Raw genomic sequence first — 19,959 nt, 5'->3', positions numbered from 1 at the left:
ATCGTATAGTGTAGTTAAGAAACAGTGATGTACTTTTTTGTTTGTTTATCACACTTTTGCTGAATGTCTGATATCCTGTTTCCATGCTCCCTAAATAGTAGGCATACTCATAGAAAAACATAGTAAAAGCCCATTTGTTTGTTATGTATGTATAGTAGGGCTAGAGGGGGAGGGGGGCTATTTTTTTAAAATTAAAATTCAGAAAACAGGCAGATAATAGTTGAGAGAAAGGAGGGTGTGGGAGTGTGGGGTTGAGTGCAGGAAGAGAAAGAGAAATAAGTTAGGAGGTAATATGTTTAAGAAGTGGGGGGGGGGGGGAAGACGTGACATGTACGTGGCAAGAGGGGGTAGGGTGGGGTGTGGCTTCAAAGATCTTGCCAGATGTGAGTTTATAGCAGAAAAAGGATTGTTCTTGACAATTTAAGAAGTACCATTTTGGTTTATTGCTTTGTTTTTGCTGTAACATCAGGAGACCATTAAATTTAAGTATGAAATTACCCGACCTTAAGTCCGGTTCACTGTTATGGTCGAGAAATATTTTGACTTGCTGATAAACAACCACTCATATCATGGATGCATGAATTGCCACCATACTTTGGACGTTGAAAGTCTAAACCATTATTAATCCACTGAAAAAGACTGTGACAGCAGCTGGATATGATCCTTTGGATGACAGGCGGAGAGCACCCGTTATCAAACGCACAGGCTTCCGTCGAACACGCTCTCTTACAGTAGTCTGGTTATGCCTGTGGTTATCTAGCATTATCAGTAAGTCCCATATGGCTGCTGGTCACCTCCAGTATGAGCTTCCCCCAAAATACTTCCTCCTGTTAGACCTCTAAATGGCAAAGTACTGAAGATGAGCGAGTACAAAAGAAAGGTTACATCACAGAGGAAGCTCACCTTCGAAAGAGATATTACATTTCCATCTGTATTTTTGAGCCAGCAAATCATTGGCTGGGTCAATAAGAGTGAACTTATACTGTATACGCAGTATGCCGTAAGCAGGGCTGCGTACATGTGGAGAGCCATAATTCACTCGTACAATGTAGCAGACACCTCAGCATGGCTTACATATAAAAGTGTAGCAATGGTGTTCGGGTTTGGGTAATTAAAATGATAATTAAAATTTCAGGTCAATTGGATGAAAATTGATGATTTTGTGATGCTAACCTTTGACCTTTTGACCAAATTATTAATTTTTCTTCATATTCCCATAATAAAGATTTGTTGAAAATTTGATGACAAAAGGTCAAATGGTAAAAAAAGACACACACACACACACACACACACACACACACACACACACACACACACACACACACACACACACACACACACACACACACACACACACACACACACACACACACACACACACACACACACGCACTTTGTTCTCAGGAACAAAAAGCAAAGGACTGCATTGCTGATTGAGATATCAGTTCCCAGCGATTTTGGCTTAAATAATGCAGAAATCAAGAAAATGACCAAATACCAGAACCTCAAAAATGAGATCACGAGATCTTGGAAGTTGAAGAGCGTTAAAATTGCACCAGTTATAATTGGAGCAACAGGAATGATACAGAAGAACCTCACTGAGATTTTGATAACCATCCCCGGAAATATTACCACAAACAAACTACAATTGGAAGCAGTCCGGGGTTTGGTGACGATCATGAAAAGAGCCCTTGGAACAAAACTCTGAGAACAACAATGTTGAACAGCTTGGTCCATGAACTGTGACCCCTAAGGCCTAAGTCACATTTGCTCTACGGCGAAGATACGGTGGCCATACGCCCTCTGAATTGACAGAAACGTGCGGCGGCCGCAGAGTTTCTGCGGTGGCCTCAGGGTGGCCCTACGCCGTTTGGCTATCTTTTACAGGCCGTAAGGTCGCCGTGGAATTATAACGTGGAGTTATAACTTTTTTCATTTCTACGTTCACCGTAGCAATTCGACAAGCCGAAAAAAAAATACTGGTAAAAAACAAAACAAAAAATTAACCCACTCGTTACCGTCCGTCTGGCCGCACGTTCACCTTCAGGCCCCCCTGAAGGGGGGCCGGCAAGGCACCTGAAGGCACCTCAAGGTGCCCGCAAGGCACCTGCGAAAATTCTATGGCCGCCGCAGGGCCCCCTTAAGGTCACCGTGCGACATCAAATCAAAGACCGTACGGCAACCCCACGTTCTCAGTCTCCGCAATTTATAAATACCCCGTGCGGCTCCCCGAACAATAAAAACATATGTGACTGCTACATTGTGTGACCGTGGAAATATTGCGGCCGCTGTATAATTGCTCGTGGCCGTAGATTTTGGAGACCCCACAGCTGCCGTGGCAAATGTGACAGGCCTTACCGAAGCAAAGGTGGATACTTTGAGTCATAGGAGGACCTTGTTCCATCTCCTCAAATCCGTAAATGGAGATAACAACCAATGACACACAGAAGTGATTGCAAACCCTGTTTCCCGCTGTGTGAGGGGTGGGCTAAAAATCCCCCCCCCCCAACTCCGAGGGTTGGGGGGGGGGAGAGACTTCCCAATGCTGTAGGAGGGAGCAGGTGTTTCTAGTAAAACAAAGACAGATAATTCCATCAATCTTTATCCTACCATGGTGCATATTTACTTCGCAACATGATCACCACTGTGGTCACCACATTTCTGCCAATGTTCAAGTAGTTTTGTGATCTGGTCACGATAGAACTGTGCATTCAGCTGACAGAACTGATGCTTCATAGTGGCTTTGACATCATCTTTGGGGAAGAGATGAAAATCTTACAGAGCCAAGTCGGGGCTAGTGGGTGCTGTAAGGCAGTGAAACCAAGGTGACAAATTGCTTCAGTCATTTGCGCACTTGCATGAGCCCGTGCATTGACATGCTTCATCTGCATGTCAGGAGTACCTTCCGAATCCTTGCCTTCAGTTTCTTTTGTTTCACTTATTCAATGTAGTGCTCAGTTCAGATGTTGAGGGCCTCAATCCATTGTTTGGAGAACAGTAGCAACATGTCCAAGGTAGAGTGAACTGGTTTTCATATGATAATGTTATTGATGACTTTTCCAATAGCAAAATTTATTTTGGAGAATCTTTAGCTGTTCTGGAGAAAAACAATGAGGAATTGCTTTTCAGTATACCTCATAGATCATCTCAAACATTTTCGGAGCAAACTTTTCTGTTGGCAAAGTCATCAATAGCATGATCGTATGAAAATTTGTTCAAAAGCTCAGACTCAATGGCAAGCAAAGCCAAGTTATTCAACATTTAACATGACGCCACGGCCCACAGATCCAGGGTGGTGGCAATCAGCTGCCGACGTCATCATGGTCCTAATCGGCTGCCGACGTCAGTGCATCCATTTTGCACTGACGTCGGCAGCTGATAATGTAAGATGGACAATCATAAGAGCTTTATACACCATGACACCTTGGAAAGGCTTTTCTAAGAAGTACAATTTTGTGTGAACACTGGCAATTTTCACAAGTTATGAAATTACAGATATTCCAGATTCACTGTCTTTGCCACCCTTCCTTCAGTTGCTGCTCAAAGCCAGGGCCTCGCTGGCCAATGCAGAAATCCAGACCAGGCCCCATGAATAGCGAGGGAGTTAGAAAAGTGCCTAAAATAGTCTGTCATAACACAGCCCAACTGGGTAACTTTTCCCAGCAGGGTTAACTAACATGTGATGGATAAAATCAGAAGAAAAAAATGTCAAACCTCACTTTTAGTCTCAACATGGAATGTCAGAACACTATTGTATTCCAAAGTAAGTAACATACCTCGATGCAGAACAACCCTCACAGTGAGAGAGCTGTCAAGATACAAAGAACAGATTGCTCCAATTAGCAAGACCGGATGTGCTGATGGTGACGAGCTCATGGAACATGGTGTTATCTCTACCTTATTCTGGAATGTCAAATCTCTCGAATCCTTAGAGCTGGTTTTGATGTTAAAGACACACGTCTCACATTTGACCGAGTTCTCTGTTGGTATAAATGAACATCTTAAGTTCATTGATACCACTGAACTTCTATACAACAACATGAACAGGCACTGTCCTTCATGGGGGTTCTCAATCCGAGTTTTTTTTCTAATCAAACCAGTATTAAATAAACATGTGCCATTGTCCCAACACTCTCCTTCATTTAACTGGTAGCCTTCCTCACACCTTGACCAACATGGCCAACTGAGTTGGCATCAGGTGTTCCGTTTCGATGGGAAGCTTTTCAATCCAAGACCCTCGAGGATTTGGTCGAGGAGATTGGGACCATACTCTGTGCAGAGCGTTGGTGCTGCTTAAGCAGTCTCCTTGACTATTGGGCACAATCCTGGATGGGTCACCACTCCGACACAGGATACCAGCATGCTGGCATTCGTTTTGCCGACCTCGGAAGGATGACAGGCTGAGTTAACCCCACCTGGTATTAATTCAACAGCTGAGCGGGATTTGAACTCGGGACCCTAGGATCCAAAGCCCGCCACTCTAACCATTCAGCCGACACCAGGTATCCTCTCGGTGAAGAGGATAATACATGCAGCCACCATCATAAGTCTTCTTGAGTATGCTGATGACTATGCCATTGTTGTGCATTCAGAACAAGTACTTCTCAGGACCCTGGACAACTTAGTTGAAGCTTACAACCTGTTTCATTTAAGCAGTGAATATCAAAAAGACAAGTGATGTTGCAACCTCCTACAGGCTCTGCTACTCCTTCAACTTCCATCACCATCCACAGAACCAATTTTGAGAATGTTGATCATTTTAAATATCGAGGCAGTCACCTGTCAGTCCTCAGTCATCAATGAGGAAATCCAACATCACATGAAGTGTGCTTCCACAGTCTTCAGCCGTCTGAGAGCTTGTGTTTTTGATGAAAAAAGATGAGCAACAATGACCAAACCACAAGTCTCCATCACTCCATCCTCTTCTATGGTTGCAGAACATCAGTGATATATCGAAGGCATCTGAAGGCCCTGTAGCATTTCCATCAATGCATTATGAATTCCATCAATCATCTTGAAGCGTGCTTTCCTTGCGTTCGTTTGGAAGAGCACAAACCAAATGTTTAAATGATCTCCTCAGTTCACTGCACCAGCATTGAAGTCTCAGCTATCAGAGCTCAACTTTGGTGGACTGGTCACTTGCACCAAATGCAAAGCTCAAGTTTACCAAAGCAGATACCCTTCTCTCAATTAACCTCCAGGCAGATAAGCATAGGTGGCCAGAGAAAGAAATTTAAGGACACCCTAAATTCGAACATGAAGAAATGCAGCATTAAAATCAACACCTGGAAAAACAGGTTTCCAAAACAGTTGACATGGAGAATCACCTGCGAGCAGAGTGCTCATCGACAAAATGAAGTGGCAAAATGCCGGTTCTGGAAGGAATGCTTTTCAGCATCAACTGCTCAACCTCTCACTCACTCCTGCGGAGTCTACAGACATAGCTGCAGATCGAGGATGGGCTCCTAAGTCATCTCAAGGCCTGCCAACAAAAAGGTCAACTGCAGTTGCTCCACATTACTTCCTAACATTAGAGCAACAGCCAGATTAATCATCGTATTCAATTGTGAAGAAGAAAATGTGTGTGTGTATGTCTGTGTATGGTGTGTGTGTATGTCTGTGTATGGTGTGAGTGTGTCGTTGGTTATCTCCATATTTGAGTTTCAGAAGGTGGAATGGAGTCCTTCTTGGACTCAAAGTGTTTCGGTGAAGCATCTCGATTCATGGACTAAGTTGTGAAGTTTTGTTGTTCTCAGAGTTTTGTTCCTGGACTCTTTTTGGGATAGTCACCGAGCCCCAGATACTCAGGATAGCCTACAACTGTACTTTGTTATTAAACTTACTTAAACTTGCAGATTATCCTTGTTTAAGTAATATATGACTCCCTCACTTCCAAACTTCAATGGGGGAGAACACAAAGGTTGTTTAATGTATATGATTGAGTACTATACCTCTTAATCTAGCTTTATCTGCTTGCTGCTCACTCTTCCTCACCTGATCTGCTTCTTCTGTTCGTGGTAAGCTGTGGCTGCTGTCAGAGATTGGAGCAGTCAAGGCCTCAAGACCACTGGTCCTATGTGGAGATGTAGGTGAAGAGGTGACATCACATGTAGTGCTTTGCAAATTTGTTTCTTTGCATAAGGTGAGATCCATCATGTTCATGTACAGGTTGCTTTGATGTTCTCCATTTCCCTCCACCTGCATGAGTGAGGAAAAAAGAACTGGGGTCATGAGGGTTGTGAAAGCAATGACGATGGATAAGGTGAACAAAGAGTTTGATAAGGTGGTGCAGAAAGGAAAGCAACAACCTAAAAGGATGAAATGAGAACAACAAAATCATCTTAAGTAAAGAACAAGCAAAATGGAAATTTGCAAATGGTAAAAGGTGTGAAAATGAAGAAATTATTTATTTTGGGGGCAAACTGACACAGTGAAAGGCTTTGCTCAGAGAAACGCAAAGATTTCCAAAGGGCGGAGGTATGCGCTCTACAGAGTGCCATTCTCGATAATTTGTGTGACCATTGGAAACTGTACCGAACACTGATGGTTCATAATATCGACTACTGAGTCGACTTAAATCAATGCCACGTTTTCTCGCACCACACTTTCAAACAGCATTTTTCATAATATTGAAGATATCTATTCATATATTGTATTGTAGTTATTATTGACTGAATTTTTGTCTTAACATCATAAACAAGGGTAAATATATTTGAGAAAAAGCTAAAATTTATGTGAACAGTCTGATTGTGCTCTTGAGTGCACTAAAAAAACTGTTGGGAAAAAATAGACTCAAGAATAATCCATAAATAATTGAAGAGACAGTTCTCAAGGTAAAGGGGGTCATCATGATTATCTACACTAATAAATGTGAGTTTGTGTGTCAGTTTGTCTCCTCCATAACTCCAAAACCATGAAACATGGTGGCCTGAAACTTTGCATGTATACTAAGCAACTCCAAGGTAGTGCATGAGTGAAAATTGGGTGAAAATTCTCCTTTCCCTTGTTATTTTGGTGAGGATGGAATAAATCCATCTATGTTATTAAATTGTTTCAATACTTGTTTCAGTTGATTTGGGTGAGATTTTGATTAAGTATTGCTTTGGAATGGTTCTGTCCAGCGTCCATTTCGCCCCCTCCCAATCCTGGGCTGGTTTGGTTGGGTCAACATTTACGTTTGATTTCTTTTCATCATAATACGATTAATGTTTTATACATCTATCTATAATTCCAGGTGTGTGTGTGTGTGTGTGTGTGTGTGTGTGTGTGTGTGTGTGTGTGTGTGTGTGTGTGTGTGTGTGCGTGTGTGTGTGTGTGTGTGTGTGTGTGTGTGTGTGTGTGTGTGTGTCTGTGTCTGTGACCGCTGTTTCTCGACAACCACTGGTCCGATCTAATTGAAACTTGCCAGGTATATTGCTGGGGACCTGAGGATGTGCCTTTTCAAGGTTTGATATTAATCGGCCAAGTGCTTCCCAAGTTATGGCCATTTATTTACCAAACCAATGACAAGACACGTTGTTGCGTGGGCGTGGCAGATGGGGAAGGGAAGCTCAGCCGCGTTCGCCATTACAGGTTACAACGTACCGGCTTCCAGAGAGTGATGACTTCGTGTATTCTAATAATTTCTCGATTTCTTATGGGCATTTATAGATAAACACAATGCCCCAAGTTTATGATCGTTTTCATATTAGACGGTGTATAAATTTCGGTAACATCAGAGTGCTGGTATGCTCCGAACCAGGAAGTAAATTTTTTTTCTCTCTCTTCTCTTCTCTTTTTGTTTTTCCTTGCCACAACATTGCGAAAAGGTAAAATACTTTGGCGCTAATTGAATAATTGGGTATTAAAACTAAATTGCGAATAATCGTAACTGTGAATAATATGCGAACTTCCAGGTCACGCAGGTCCGGGCACACGAGAGCGAAGAAACGGCCTGTGTGGTTGTTGTTTGTTGCTCGTGGTTTGAATATTTATTTATTAAATTGTTTTTATTTTTTTTCTTTTACAGGCACGTACTAGTATTTAAAATTTTAGGCTGTGTGCACGAGCCTAGAGACAAAGTAACTTCCTCACGTTGGAATCGCCATAATGGCTTCAGCAGTTGTTGAGGTATATCAGGCTACAGTTTAACATTCTTTTGACATGGGAACAAGCACAAGAAGAAGAAGTACAAATTGGCGATTTAGCGATCTCCCAATGTGATACTTCAACGATGTATTTTGCCATCTTTTTAAGTCTTGGAAGTTCAGAAAACGCTTGAGAATAAAAGTTATGGCTTTTAAATGCTTATGGCTTCACTGTTTAGGAGTTTTTAAGCATATCATTGTGCACACATTTGAATGGGTGGCCATTTTTCCCCCGTATCATCCCTCGATATGCAGTACGACCATACTCTATGATAATTAATGACCTCCTTATTTAATTCTCCTTTATCAAGGTTCAACCTTGGTCAGCCCTTTGTCAGCTTGCAGGGGGTCTTAATTCGTCATTTTGTTTGGCCTATTCAAACATGCCTTAATTTGGAAGCACGATCTACTCTCACAGACTAATTTAAGTATATAATCGAAATATTATATCGGATTTGAGAATGGGAACTGGTGGATGACATAAGTGTCAATTTGGAGTGAAATCTGAAAATTTTAACAAATTACTGATTTTTATAACTAAATGTATTTATTTAAGCAAATAATTAAGCCTAATTTTTCCTATCGTTTGGCCAATTATATTTCATGAAGAAAAGATTAAGGAATGTACAGAAAGTGGAACTTCATTTGCACAACGCCGTGCTCTCGAACCTGATTTTTGCCAGGCATGATGATACAGTCAATCGGGGGTCCTTTTTCACAATTATGGAGGCAGTTTTCTTTTTCCTGTTTTGTGTCGTTGGCTTTCATGAAAAAATATTAATATAAATATACTAATAGTTGCTGCAATATATTAAAAGTCAGCAGTGACTGAAAACGAAGAGGCGCATAGATAGCACACACTGACATGGTGGGATTTGTATGTGTCTGTATGTGAGGAGGTTGGAGGAACACTTATGGGTTGAGGTATGCATGCACTTACAGGCAGACCGTTGACAGGTAGATAGCATGGGTTTTAATTTTTAAATGTTCATGCCCGGATTTACATCGAATACGACGGATACAAAGAAAATATTGCTGTTTGGGTGCATTTTATCAACTCGGTAATGCCCTGGTACACTGCAAACCATCCCCGCACACTGCCTCCTCCTCCCCTCATGCAGTCTCCCCTCACGCCACCTTCCACTCCCTTCACGCTGCCTTTGCCTCCCCTCACGCTGCCTTTGCCTCCCCTCACGCTGCCTTTGCCTCCCCTCACGCTGCCTTTGCCTCCCCTCACGCTGCCTTTGCCTCCCCTCACGCTGCCTTTGCCTCCCCTCACGCTGCCTTTGCCTCCCCTCACGCTGCCTTTGCCTCCCCTCACGCTGCCTTTGCCTCCCCTCACGCTGCCTTTGCCTCCCCTCACGCTGCCTTTGCCTCCCCTCACGCTGCCTTTGCCTCCCCTCACGCTGCCTTTGCCTCCCCTCACGCTGCCTTTGCCTCCCCTCACGCTGCCTTTGCCTCCCCTCACGCTGCCTTTGCCTCCCCTCACGCTGCCTTTGCCTCCCCTCACGCTGCCTTTGCCTCCCCTCACGCTGCCTTTGCCTCCCCTCACGCTGCCTTTGCCTCCCCTCACGCTGCCTTTGCCTCCCCTCACGCTGCCTTTGCCTCCCCTCACGCTGCCTTTGCCTCCCCTCACGCTGCCTTTGCCTCCCCTCACGTTGCCTTTGCCTCCCCTCACGCTGCCTTTGCCTCCCCTCACGCTGCCTTTGCCTCCCCTCACGCTGCCTTTGCCTCCCCTCACGCTGCCTTTGCCTCCCCTCACGCTGCCTTTGCCTCCCCTCACGCTGCCTTTGCCTCCCCTCACGCTGCCTTTGCCTCCCCTCACGCTGCCTTTGCCTCCCCTCACGCTGCCTTTGCCTCCCCTCACGCTGCCTTTGCCTCCCCTCACGCTGCCTTTGCCTCCCCTCACGCTGCCTTTGCCTCCCCTCACGCTGCCTTTGCCTCCCCTCACGCTGCCTTTGCCTCCCCTCACGCTGCCTTTGCCTCCCCTCACGCTGCCTTTGCCTCCCCTCACGCTGCCTTTGCCTCCCCTCACGCTGCCTTTGCCTCCCCTCACGCTGCCTTTGCCTCCCCTCACGCTGCCTTTGCCTCCCCTCACGCTGCCTTTGCCTCCCCTCACGCTGCCTTTGCCTCCCTTCACGCTGCTTTCGTGTACCCTCACGTTTCCTTCCCCTCCCCTCACGCTGCATTCGCCTCTCCTCACGCTGCCTTCACACTCCCTCACGCTGCCTTCACACTCCCTCACACTGCCTTTGCATCCTCTCACGTTTCCTTCCCCTCCTCTCACGCTGCCTTCCCTGTCCTCACGCTGCTTTCCTGTCCCCTCACGCCACCTCCCCCTCCCCTCATGCTGCCTCCCCCTCTCCTTGCGCTACCTTCCCTTCCCTTACCTCCCCTCATGCTATTGTCCTCCCAAACCTCCTCCTCCACCATATAATTCTTCGGAAGTCGTGGAGAGGAAGGGATGTCAAAGAATGTGCGAATTGGACAAATGAAAGCTTTTTTTTTATCAGTTGGAACTTCTGCTCGGATCAATTCTGCAATTCGTCTCAGGTTAAGAGATTCCAGAGCTTATCGTATGTGTGGAAATTTAATAAAGGCATGAACACGAGCGCAGATTTTTTGACAATTGAAGGAAAACGCCCTTCCTTTCTACTTCCCTCATACTTTCCTCCTCTCAAAGTCCCTCCACCCACCCCACCCCCCACCCCCACAGACTTCTCTGGGAGGTGTATGGGTGTTGTTTCGTATGACCCCCTTGAACGTGCTATTTTAAATTACCCAACTTTGTTCAATCCTATGTCAATGCCGAGTATCAGAGGACTATCAGTCCCCCACACCGCTTTCCCTCAATTTGCCAATCAAACGCATGTCCAGAATCCCTCTTTCTCACCCACACCTTAATATTCCCATCCAGAAGTGTGTGTGTGTGTGTGTGTGTGTGTGTGTGTGTGTGTGTGTGTGTGTGTGTGTGTGTGTGTGTGTGTGTGTGTGTGTGTGTGTGTGTGTGTGTGTGTGTGTGTGTGTGTGTGTGTGTGAGTGAGATTGTGTGAGTTTTTCTCCTCCATAACTCCAAAAATCCAGAACCAACCATGAACTCACAGCCTGAAAATTTGCATGCATACCATCCATCCATTGGGACTATACTCTGTGCAGAGCGTTGGTGATGCCGAAGCAGTCTCCTTGGCTATTGGGCGCAATCCTGGACAGATCACCACTCTGACCCAGGATACCAGCAAGCTGGCACTCATTTTTGCCAAAATCAAGAGGACAGGCAGTCAACCTCACCTGGTATTCATTCAACAGTAAAGTTGAATTTTAACTCAGGATCCTAGAATCCCAAGCCCACCACCCTAACCATTAAGCCAACACCAGGCACATTAATACCTCAGAAATTCCAAGGCAATGCATGATGAAAATTGGGTGTTTGGGTTCATTTGAACACCACTTTTGAGGATAATTAATGGCCTTATTTAATTATCCTTTATCAGGACGCATCCTTCGTCACATCGCTATCCATTGCTGGGGTCTTAATTCGCCATTTTTTTTTTTTAGCCTGCTCAACAATGCCTTGACTTGGAACAGGCCGCAATGGTTTCTTAATTATAGTTTTTTTTTTCTCACTTTCCTCACTCATTTCATTGAATGACTCATTATCATGCATACGAATCACTGGATACATCGTAATGCTTTTTTAATACCTAGAGACACCAGTGTTCATAGCTTTTTCATTTCTGCACATGCCATAATCTCTAGATTCTCATAATCTGAGCCGAATTTCAAAATTTATACTGCAGGATTGATTTCAGCAGTAGTTCACACTGCGAAAATATTGTTTATTTGTCCAATTCGGACATTGCTTGACATTTCGGGCCTCTTCGAGTGTATGGTGTTTATATAGCCAATCGGTGATCGTTAATCACTTGCCAAGCCAGCTGTTCCTTATCAACTGTTTTATTGGAATGCTTGCTTGAGTGCTTAAGCTACTTGGCGAGCGCTATCCAAGCTGCTTGGTTGTTTGTTTCCAAGCCGTGCCAGGCTGACAGTATTTGCACTGTCACTGAATATATCGATCAACTTGAATAAAGTTCAGGCCCTCCTTGCCTGAGTTTGGCCCTGTATTGTTGTGCGGTCACTCGGTCGGTGGCTCGCTCACTGAAAATGTGCAATTTTATTTCGACGTTTCCCCCCTTTTTTTAATCTTTTTTTTTTAATACTTTGTCAAGGCTTGTATAACAGCGAATACACAGAAACATATAATAAGGCAGGAGACAAGAGGGGCGGGAGAGGGAAGCACAAAATATTGGGGAGCAAAGACAAAAGGTTATCTGTGGAAGGGAGAGGGATTGAGTGGGGTACACAGGGGTAAACAATATGGTACTACAGGGACGTTCAGGAAGGAAAACGGGGAATTTGAAAGAGGTGGATTTGGGGTGGATGAACGGGGGTAATAAAGATCAAGATTTTGGATGGGGGAAAACATGAGATGGTGGTGAACAGCTGTTTTGAAGACCTCGAGGGAGGAGTGGGATTGAAGAGGGTGTGGGAGTTTGTTCCAGAGGTGGAAAAAAGGGGAGTGAAAGAGTGAAGGTGAGCAGTGATTTGTGATTTTGATAGTTTCACCAGAAGGGTGGTTTTGGCGGACTTTGAACGCCCTGCAGAAATATGGGGGGGGGGGGGGATAGGCAGATCACAGACAGAGCTGGAGAGGAGATGGTGGAAGACAAAATGACCACTGACCTGCCTTTGTTGAGAGAGTGAGAGACCCCAAGACTCAGGTTCATCGTGGGAGATACCAATGATCCTAAAATTCTTGGTTTTCATGGTGTGAAGTCGAGCTCGGTATGAGGCAGGAGCATCATCCCAGAGGGGAGTGCAGTACTCCATCGGGCTGCACATGGAAGCTTTGTATGTGGTCAGCAGTTCAGGTGTGCCAAGGAAGGACTTTGCATGATGGAGGATGCCCAGTCGGCGACTGGCTTGGAGGCCAGGTTGGAAATGTGGCTTTCCCGGGAAAGATCGTGGCAGATATTGAGGCCAATAAGCCTGGATGAAAGGAGTTCTTCAAGAGGATTGTTGAGAAAGTAGATTTGTGGGGGGTGGGGGGGAGGGGGTTCCAGATGGTCCTTTCGGAGAGACATCGTGAGAGTGAGATTTGTCAGGATTGAAAGACATGTTCCAAGTGTTGGACCAGCTTGTGATTTTATCCAGGTCTGCAGAGAGTGAAGAGGCTGCTGCTTGCTGATCAAAGGGTTGAGAGATGGTACGGTAGAGGGTGGAGTCATCAGCAAAGAGATAAAGAGGATTTTCCAGAGAATCCGAGAGATCATTGATGAAAACCAGAAAAAGCACATGGCCAAGAACACTGCCTTGAGGAACTCCAGCCTGGACGGGAAGAGGAGATGAGAGAATGCCATTAAGAGCCACGTGTTGACTGCAACAGGAAAGGAAATCTGTGAGCCATGAGTGGAGATTGCCTTGGATACCATAAGAAGAGAGTTTGATAAGCAATGTGGGGTATCAGACCATATCAAAGGCTTGCAATTTGTCTAGGGAGATGGTTCTGATATTGTTTGGCATTTAGGACCTCCATCCATTGTTGAGAAAGCAGAAGCAGCATTTCCAGGGTTGAGTGACCTGGTCTAAATCCAGATTGATGGTCGGAAATCAAGCCATTGGAGAAGAGGGAGGATTTGATGTCAGAAGCGATGATGGATTTCATAACCTTGCTGATGATTTGGAGCAGGCTGATTGGTCTGCAGTTGTAAGGATCAGTTTTTACACCTTTTTATGCAGAACAGTAATGTTTGCTGATTTACAAGCAGATGGAAGATGATCTTGAGAAAATGAGAGAGTGAATAGAACAGAGAGATGCTGAGCAAGAGCAGAAGAGCAGGCTTTGAGGACACGTGGACTGATGCCGTCTGGACCGGTTGCAGAAATTGAGTCGAGGTTTGACAGCAAACTCTCCACTTTGTCAGAGGAAAAGGACACAGAGTCCAGGGACAGTTGGGTGCGACTGGGTAAGGTGGTTACCGAAAGTGATGAGTTTGGGACACTATTTAGAAGCAAACACGGAGTTTATGCATTCAGCCTTTTCACGTGCAGTGTCAGCTGTGCAGCCATTTGAGGTAAGGGAGAGGATGAAGGGGGAAAATACACCAGAAACACACTTAACTATCTGCCACCAGGATTTGGAGGAGGGAGACGGGTTTTAGAGTTCAGACTTGAGATGAGAAAGATGTTGTTTCCTGGCTCTCCTCAGGGAAGATACACACTTTTTCCGAGTTTTGTGGAAGAAACTGATATTGCCTTCAGTTGGATTTGTCTTTCATAAGGCAAAGACAAGTTGTTTCAAGACAACTGCCTCGCCACAAGCTTCAGTATACCATGGGCGGGAGGAAGGGTAGGACAACTGCAGATGAGATGGGATAAATCAGATATATATATATATATATATATATATATATATATATATATATATATATATATATATATATATATATATATATATATATATATATATATATATATATATCTTTAAAAAAATTTCCATAGGGAGTTGAATTGGCAGACTGGTTTAGAAGTTTGATGGCTGCTCGAAGATCCTGCCAATCGACCTGATTGAAATGCCCGACTCGTCGGTGCCGAGGTGGTTCTCTAATAACAGCCAGAGGGATGATCGCTTTAACAAGCATATGGTCAGATGAACCGACTGGAGCAGAACAACAACCACAGACGTTTTCTGGAACATTGGTCAAAATCAAATCCAGATGAGATGGATTAACATTGGCTGAGATCCAGGTCAGAAAGTTGACAAATTGTGTCAGTCCCAATGAGTTGCTGAAGTGCCATGATAGGTGAGAAAGGTACCCACACCCAGCCAACTGGCATGATGGCAATTTAAGTCACCACATATGAGGAAGAGAGAGTTTGGATGAGTGGATAGAAGTTGGTCCATGTTTTTGGCAAGCGAGATGTTAATGGAGTCATCAGTGTATGGTGGATGGGATAATACACAGATAAACAAGATGTGGGAATGGAGGGAAAGCCGTAGCTCGAGGTATTCCTGGGGATGTGGGGGAGAGAGGGCAGTGCAAGGTGAGTGAGGAATAGAGTTTTTGCTGAAGGGACTAACTCTGCCACCAGGACATGGCTCAGGTCTGTCATACCAGAGGAGGGTGTATCCAGGGAGAGAAACTAAGGAGTCAGAGATGTCTTTTAGGAGGAAAGTTTCTGTTAAGTAGATTATGTCTTGTTTGCCAGTGGCAACCTGTTTGGAGAGATTAGTCAGGTTAGAGCAAATGCCCTGGATGTTTGAGGTCCACACTGTTAAGGAAGAGGGAGGGGAGGAGGCTTTGTGTGCAGGAGGGGGGAGGGGAGGGCAGTGAGTGGGAGCAGAAGTGGAGGTAGAGAGAGTTGATGACACATTGTAGAGAGTTACGGAAGAGGGTCGGATGGGGAGGAGGACAAAGGGCTAGGTGGTGAAGGGATGAGTAGCAGTGGGGAGTAATGAGAGAGAGGGCAAAGGGAAGTGGGAAACTGGAGGAGGTGTGGGAATTTGCTGGAAGAGAGAAGGTGGGGGGAAGGAGGCAGCTTTGTGGATGTGAAGGGGGCAGCTTTGAGAAGGCGGAGTGAGGGGGGAGATTTGAAAGGGAAGGGTAAGGAGGAAGAATTGAGAGAGTAAGGTGGGGGCGGGGAGCTTTTGAGAAAGGTGAGAGGGAAGAAAGAGAAGTTTGCTTTGAAGAGGGAAGGGGGCGGTTCATATGTGACGGACGGGTGAGAGGGAAGCTTTGAGAGGGAGTGTAGACGATGAGAGCAGAAACGGTCATGGGGGAGGAGGGAGAAGGAAGGGGGATGGGGAGCAGAGGAGGATTAAACTGGGTAGTGGTATGGTGGAGGTGGGAGCTGAGGGGGGGGGAGGAAACAAGTTTTGAGGAGGTGGGAAGAAGGGGAGATGTGATGAGAGGAAAGAGAGCATGAAAGAGATATTTAGCAGTGTGCTGAATGAGAGTGTGAGACATTTGAAAACCATCCTGTTTGGGATATCAGAGGGTGAACTGTTAGTAAAGCAGAGGGCAGTGGAGAAATGATAGGATGGGGGGGGGGGAAGACGGTTGGGGTAAGGAGAGGGTATAACAGGGAAGGAGTTAGGAGGAGGTAGACAATGAGGTGGGATGAATTTGCACTGAAGTTGGAAAAAAGAATGATTAATAATGGAAGACGAACAAGTATTGCAAAACGGGATTTAAAAAATTTGTACATCAGAGATTTGTTTTAATACCTTGGAAGATGGATGGATTGCAGAAGAATTGACAGAGTGGAGAAAGGAAGCGTTGCAATACATGGAATTTTTAGACACGAGATGAAAGAAAAGTCGAATTGAACGCAAGATTTTGAAGAACTGGGTGGAGACAGGAAGTTGAAGCATTGTTGGAGACCTTTTTTTTTTAAGATTAGGGAAGATCGGAGAAGAGTCAAGGAACTGTTTGAAGAACAGGTCATGAAGGTGTGTGGTGAATACCTTCGTGATTAGAGTGGGATTGCCAGGGAAGAGGGAATAGGAGGAAGAAGAAGAGTCAGTGCAGGATTTCACATGGTGAGAAGGGAAAAGATTTTGTTGTTGTATTTTTTTTATATTTTAAGACAAGAAACAGGGTATAGTTGGGAGGGATAGAAGGAGAGTGGAGGGGAAAGTGGAGAAAATAAAAACTGATTGTAATAGGGAGAAAATGCAAATAAACATCATCATGCACATAGATGGGAAGATGGGTAGGCCTCAGGGAAACCTGATATGACAAGACCGACGAAAACTCACGAAATAGCACAAATTTTGAAACAAAACTGAACTGGGAACGTACCGTAAACACGGAGGCAACAAAACAAACAGTCAAAACGCGAAGAGCAATGACTGGAAACTTATATTTGAGAAAGTCGGCAGAGACCCCTGGAGAGAACGAACCGTCACACAAAAACTGGAACTGGAAAAAAAACCAGAACTCTTTTTGTATGATCTTCTTTCATTATACAATCCGTCACGTCGACATAGATAGATACATATGAGAAGATTAAACATTTCGTTTTTAAAAGTTTATTCATCCGTTTTGTTGGAGTAATTGCTTGGAACACTCTTCAAGGTTAAATCTCAAAAGTTTCCATGGTGCTCTCGTGGGTTGGTCCTCTGTGGGGACATCTCCGGAGCGAGAAAGGCAAAATATATTTGATGATTAGAATGAGTAAAGAATGTTTTCAGTTACAAAGCACTGAATCGCCACACCATGGCAGGATAGCCGAGAGATATGCACACTCACTCCAAGCTGTCTAGCCTGGGTTTGACTCCCAACAAACTATAAACTATCATCCTGGTGTTTTACAGACAGGGTAATTCATCAATGTGTGTGCCGTCTCTCGGATTGATGTAAAACTGAACATCACATCTGCTGGAATCCCCTCTCTTCCCATCCCCACTCTCCCTCTTTCACACCTCTCCCTCTTTCACACCTCTCCCTCTTTCACACCTCTCCCTCTTTCACACCTCTCCCTCTTTCACACCTCTCCCTCTTTCACACCTCTCCCTCTTTCACCCCTCTCCCTCTTTCACGCTTTCTTTACCCCCTCTCTCTATTTCTCTCTGTCTCACCCCTCTCATTCTCTCCCACCCCTCTCACTCTCTCCCACCCCTCTTCCCACCTCTCCCCCCACTCTGACAAGGGTATTGATAAGAACTGACGGTTTAGTTTTTAATTTAGTATGGCTTCCCCAGAGTGTAGCATGAATGAATCAGATTCAGAGTGAGTCGACCAGAGAGGTGCAACGGTAACTGCATGTGTGAAAACGCATCCATGCATGCATCCAGGCAGGCCTTTGCCAGGTGGATAGTATGGGTATTAAATGCTCCTGCTTGGTTTTATAGAGGACCTTGCAGTTAAAAAGAAAATGTTGCTGTTTGTGCACATTTTATTGCCCTTCCCATCCCTTCCCCTCATGCTGCCTTCCCTTCCCCCTATACTGCCTTCTCCTCATGCTGTCTTCCCTTCCTCTCATGCTGCCTTGCCTTCCCCTCACACTGCCTTCCCCTCACGCTGCCTTCCCCTCCCCTCACAGTGCCTTCCCCTCCCCTCATGCTGCCTTTCCTTCCCTTCCCATCACACTGCATTCCATTCCCCTCATGGTGCCTTCCCTTTCTCTCAACTGCCTTCCCTTCCCATCACGCTGCCTTCCCTACCCTAACCTCCTCCCCTTTCCACCGCCCATGGCCATCTCCGGGCGGTCTCCACATATGCTGTATTAACGTGCTGTTTAATGTACCCCATTTCGCTCCTCCGAAATCCCCTCCCCATTTCCCCACTCCTCTCTCCCCCATCCTCCTCACTCTCACCCCTCTAACGGAGTGTATAGCAACATTTGGTGAGGTGTAGCTCTCCCCGCCATTGCTCCTTCCTCATTCTTCCCCCATTCCAGGCTCCCCCTTTCTCCCCTCCCTCCTCTCTCTCTCTCTCTCTCTCTCTCTCTCTCTCCCCCTCCTCTCCCCCTCCCCTCACTTCCCTCCCCTCACTTCCCTCCCTCCCCTCCTTCTCTCTCTCCCTTTTTGTCTCCCCCTCCCTCTTTCTCCCCACCCGTTAATAATCCTGTCAGTACCGCGACACATTGTATTTCCTCATCAGTAATAATATCCTAAGGAGTTCAATAAATCACGAGAAAATGCTTTTGCTTTTGTATTACAATGATTTCTTCTGTTTTTCACAACTAATTTAATACATTTGATACCAGGCACAGACTTTTGTATGGTACCCCACTATATAACCAGAGTCGGTGGCATAATGGTTTTGAAGGTCCGCTCTGATTCTGGGAGGTCAGTGGTTCAAACCCTATTAAGTCATGCCAAAGGCCTTATTAAAAAAAAAAAAAAAACATAATAATGGTACATGCTGCTTACTTGCTTGATGATCAGCATTTAAGATGATAGAGCATGAACAAAACAATGGTGGAAAGGCAATGGCAAACCATCCAGAACTAGAAGGGCGCTCAGTAAAGTGCATACCTCCGCCACGTAATGCCTGATCCACGAGAACATATCGGACCCAATAAATTTTTGAAATAACATTCTATATATGGTTTTTGGCCCTATCTCTCAATGGTGAAGAATCACTTGAAATATTAAATAATTCTCGTATCTAGATCTGGATTCGGATCTTCACAAATATCGAATCAATTAGTCCCTGTCACACACTCAACATGTCTACCAAGTTTTGTCCGACTGCGTCCACAACTTTTTGAGATATCCTGCACACAAACAGACAGACAACAAAAACACATTGCGCAGAGCATGATACTTGCAAAATCCACCCCCCCCCTCTCCAAAGGCTGCCAGGGATACATCAAATTGTCCATTTCATAAGATTAAAATTGCCAATCTTAATCAAAGCTCAGGTCAATCTGATGAAAATGAATATTTTTTCAAATTGGAATTGATGATTTTAGAAGTTTGACCTTGAGGTGACCTTTGACCTTTTGACCTCAAAAATAATTGGTTTCGAAATTTAGTAATGCACTATGCAATTGCTGCTTAATTTTCAGGTTAATCAGATGAAAATTGACAATTTTAGAAATTTGGCCTATGTTGACCTTGTAGCCCATGTTGAACTCAAAAATAATTGGCTCGTTGAATTCAGTGACCTGATATACAAATCCTCTTCTAATTTCAAGTCAATGGGATGAAAATCGAGGATTTTAGAAATCTCACATAAGTTGTTCACCTTTGGCCTATGTTGCACTTTTGGCCAATTTTAGCCTCAAAAATAATTGGTGGTTGAATTCAGGAAGCTGATCTGAA

The 19,959-nt window shown here is 44.9% G+C and overlaps 1 protein-coding gene across 5 annotated transcripts in view; it reads right to left on the bottom strand.

Moving 5' to 3' along the window:
• LOC147028912 (rho GTPase-activating protein 15-like) overlaps window positions 1-19,959 on the bottom strand; it is a 116,748-nt gene that overhangs the window by 55,030 nt on the left and 41,759 nt on the right. For 4 of the 5 annotated variants that reach the window (XR_015057769.1, XM_085879760.1, XM_085879757.1 and 1 more), the window contains exon 2: window positions 5,995-6,198. Coding sequence is in view for 4 of the 5 variants with exons in the window: in XM_085879757.1 (XP_085735883.1) it covers window positions 5,995-6,198 (204 nt within the window). In the remaining variant the exon portion in view is untranslated. Of the gene's footprint in view, window positions 1-5,994; window positions 6,222-19,959 lie in introns of all 5 variants that reach the window. The other variant, XM_085879759.1, reaches the window with a different exon arrangement.

The sequence above is a fragment of the Eptatretus burgeri genome, chromosome 4, assembly GCF_056783735.1.
Source record: "Eptatretus burgeri isolate ZD-2024b chromosome 4, Ebu_testis_v1, whole genome shotgun sequence".
Lineage (NCBI taxonomy): Eukaryota > Metazoa > Chordata > Myxini > Myxiniformes > Myxinidae > Eptatretus > Eptatretus burgeri.
The sequence above is the reverse complement of the archived record's forward strand: the minus strand, read 5'-3'. Positions and strand labels throughout refer to the sequence as shown.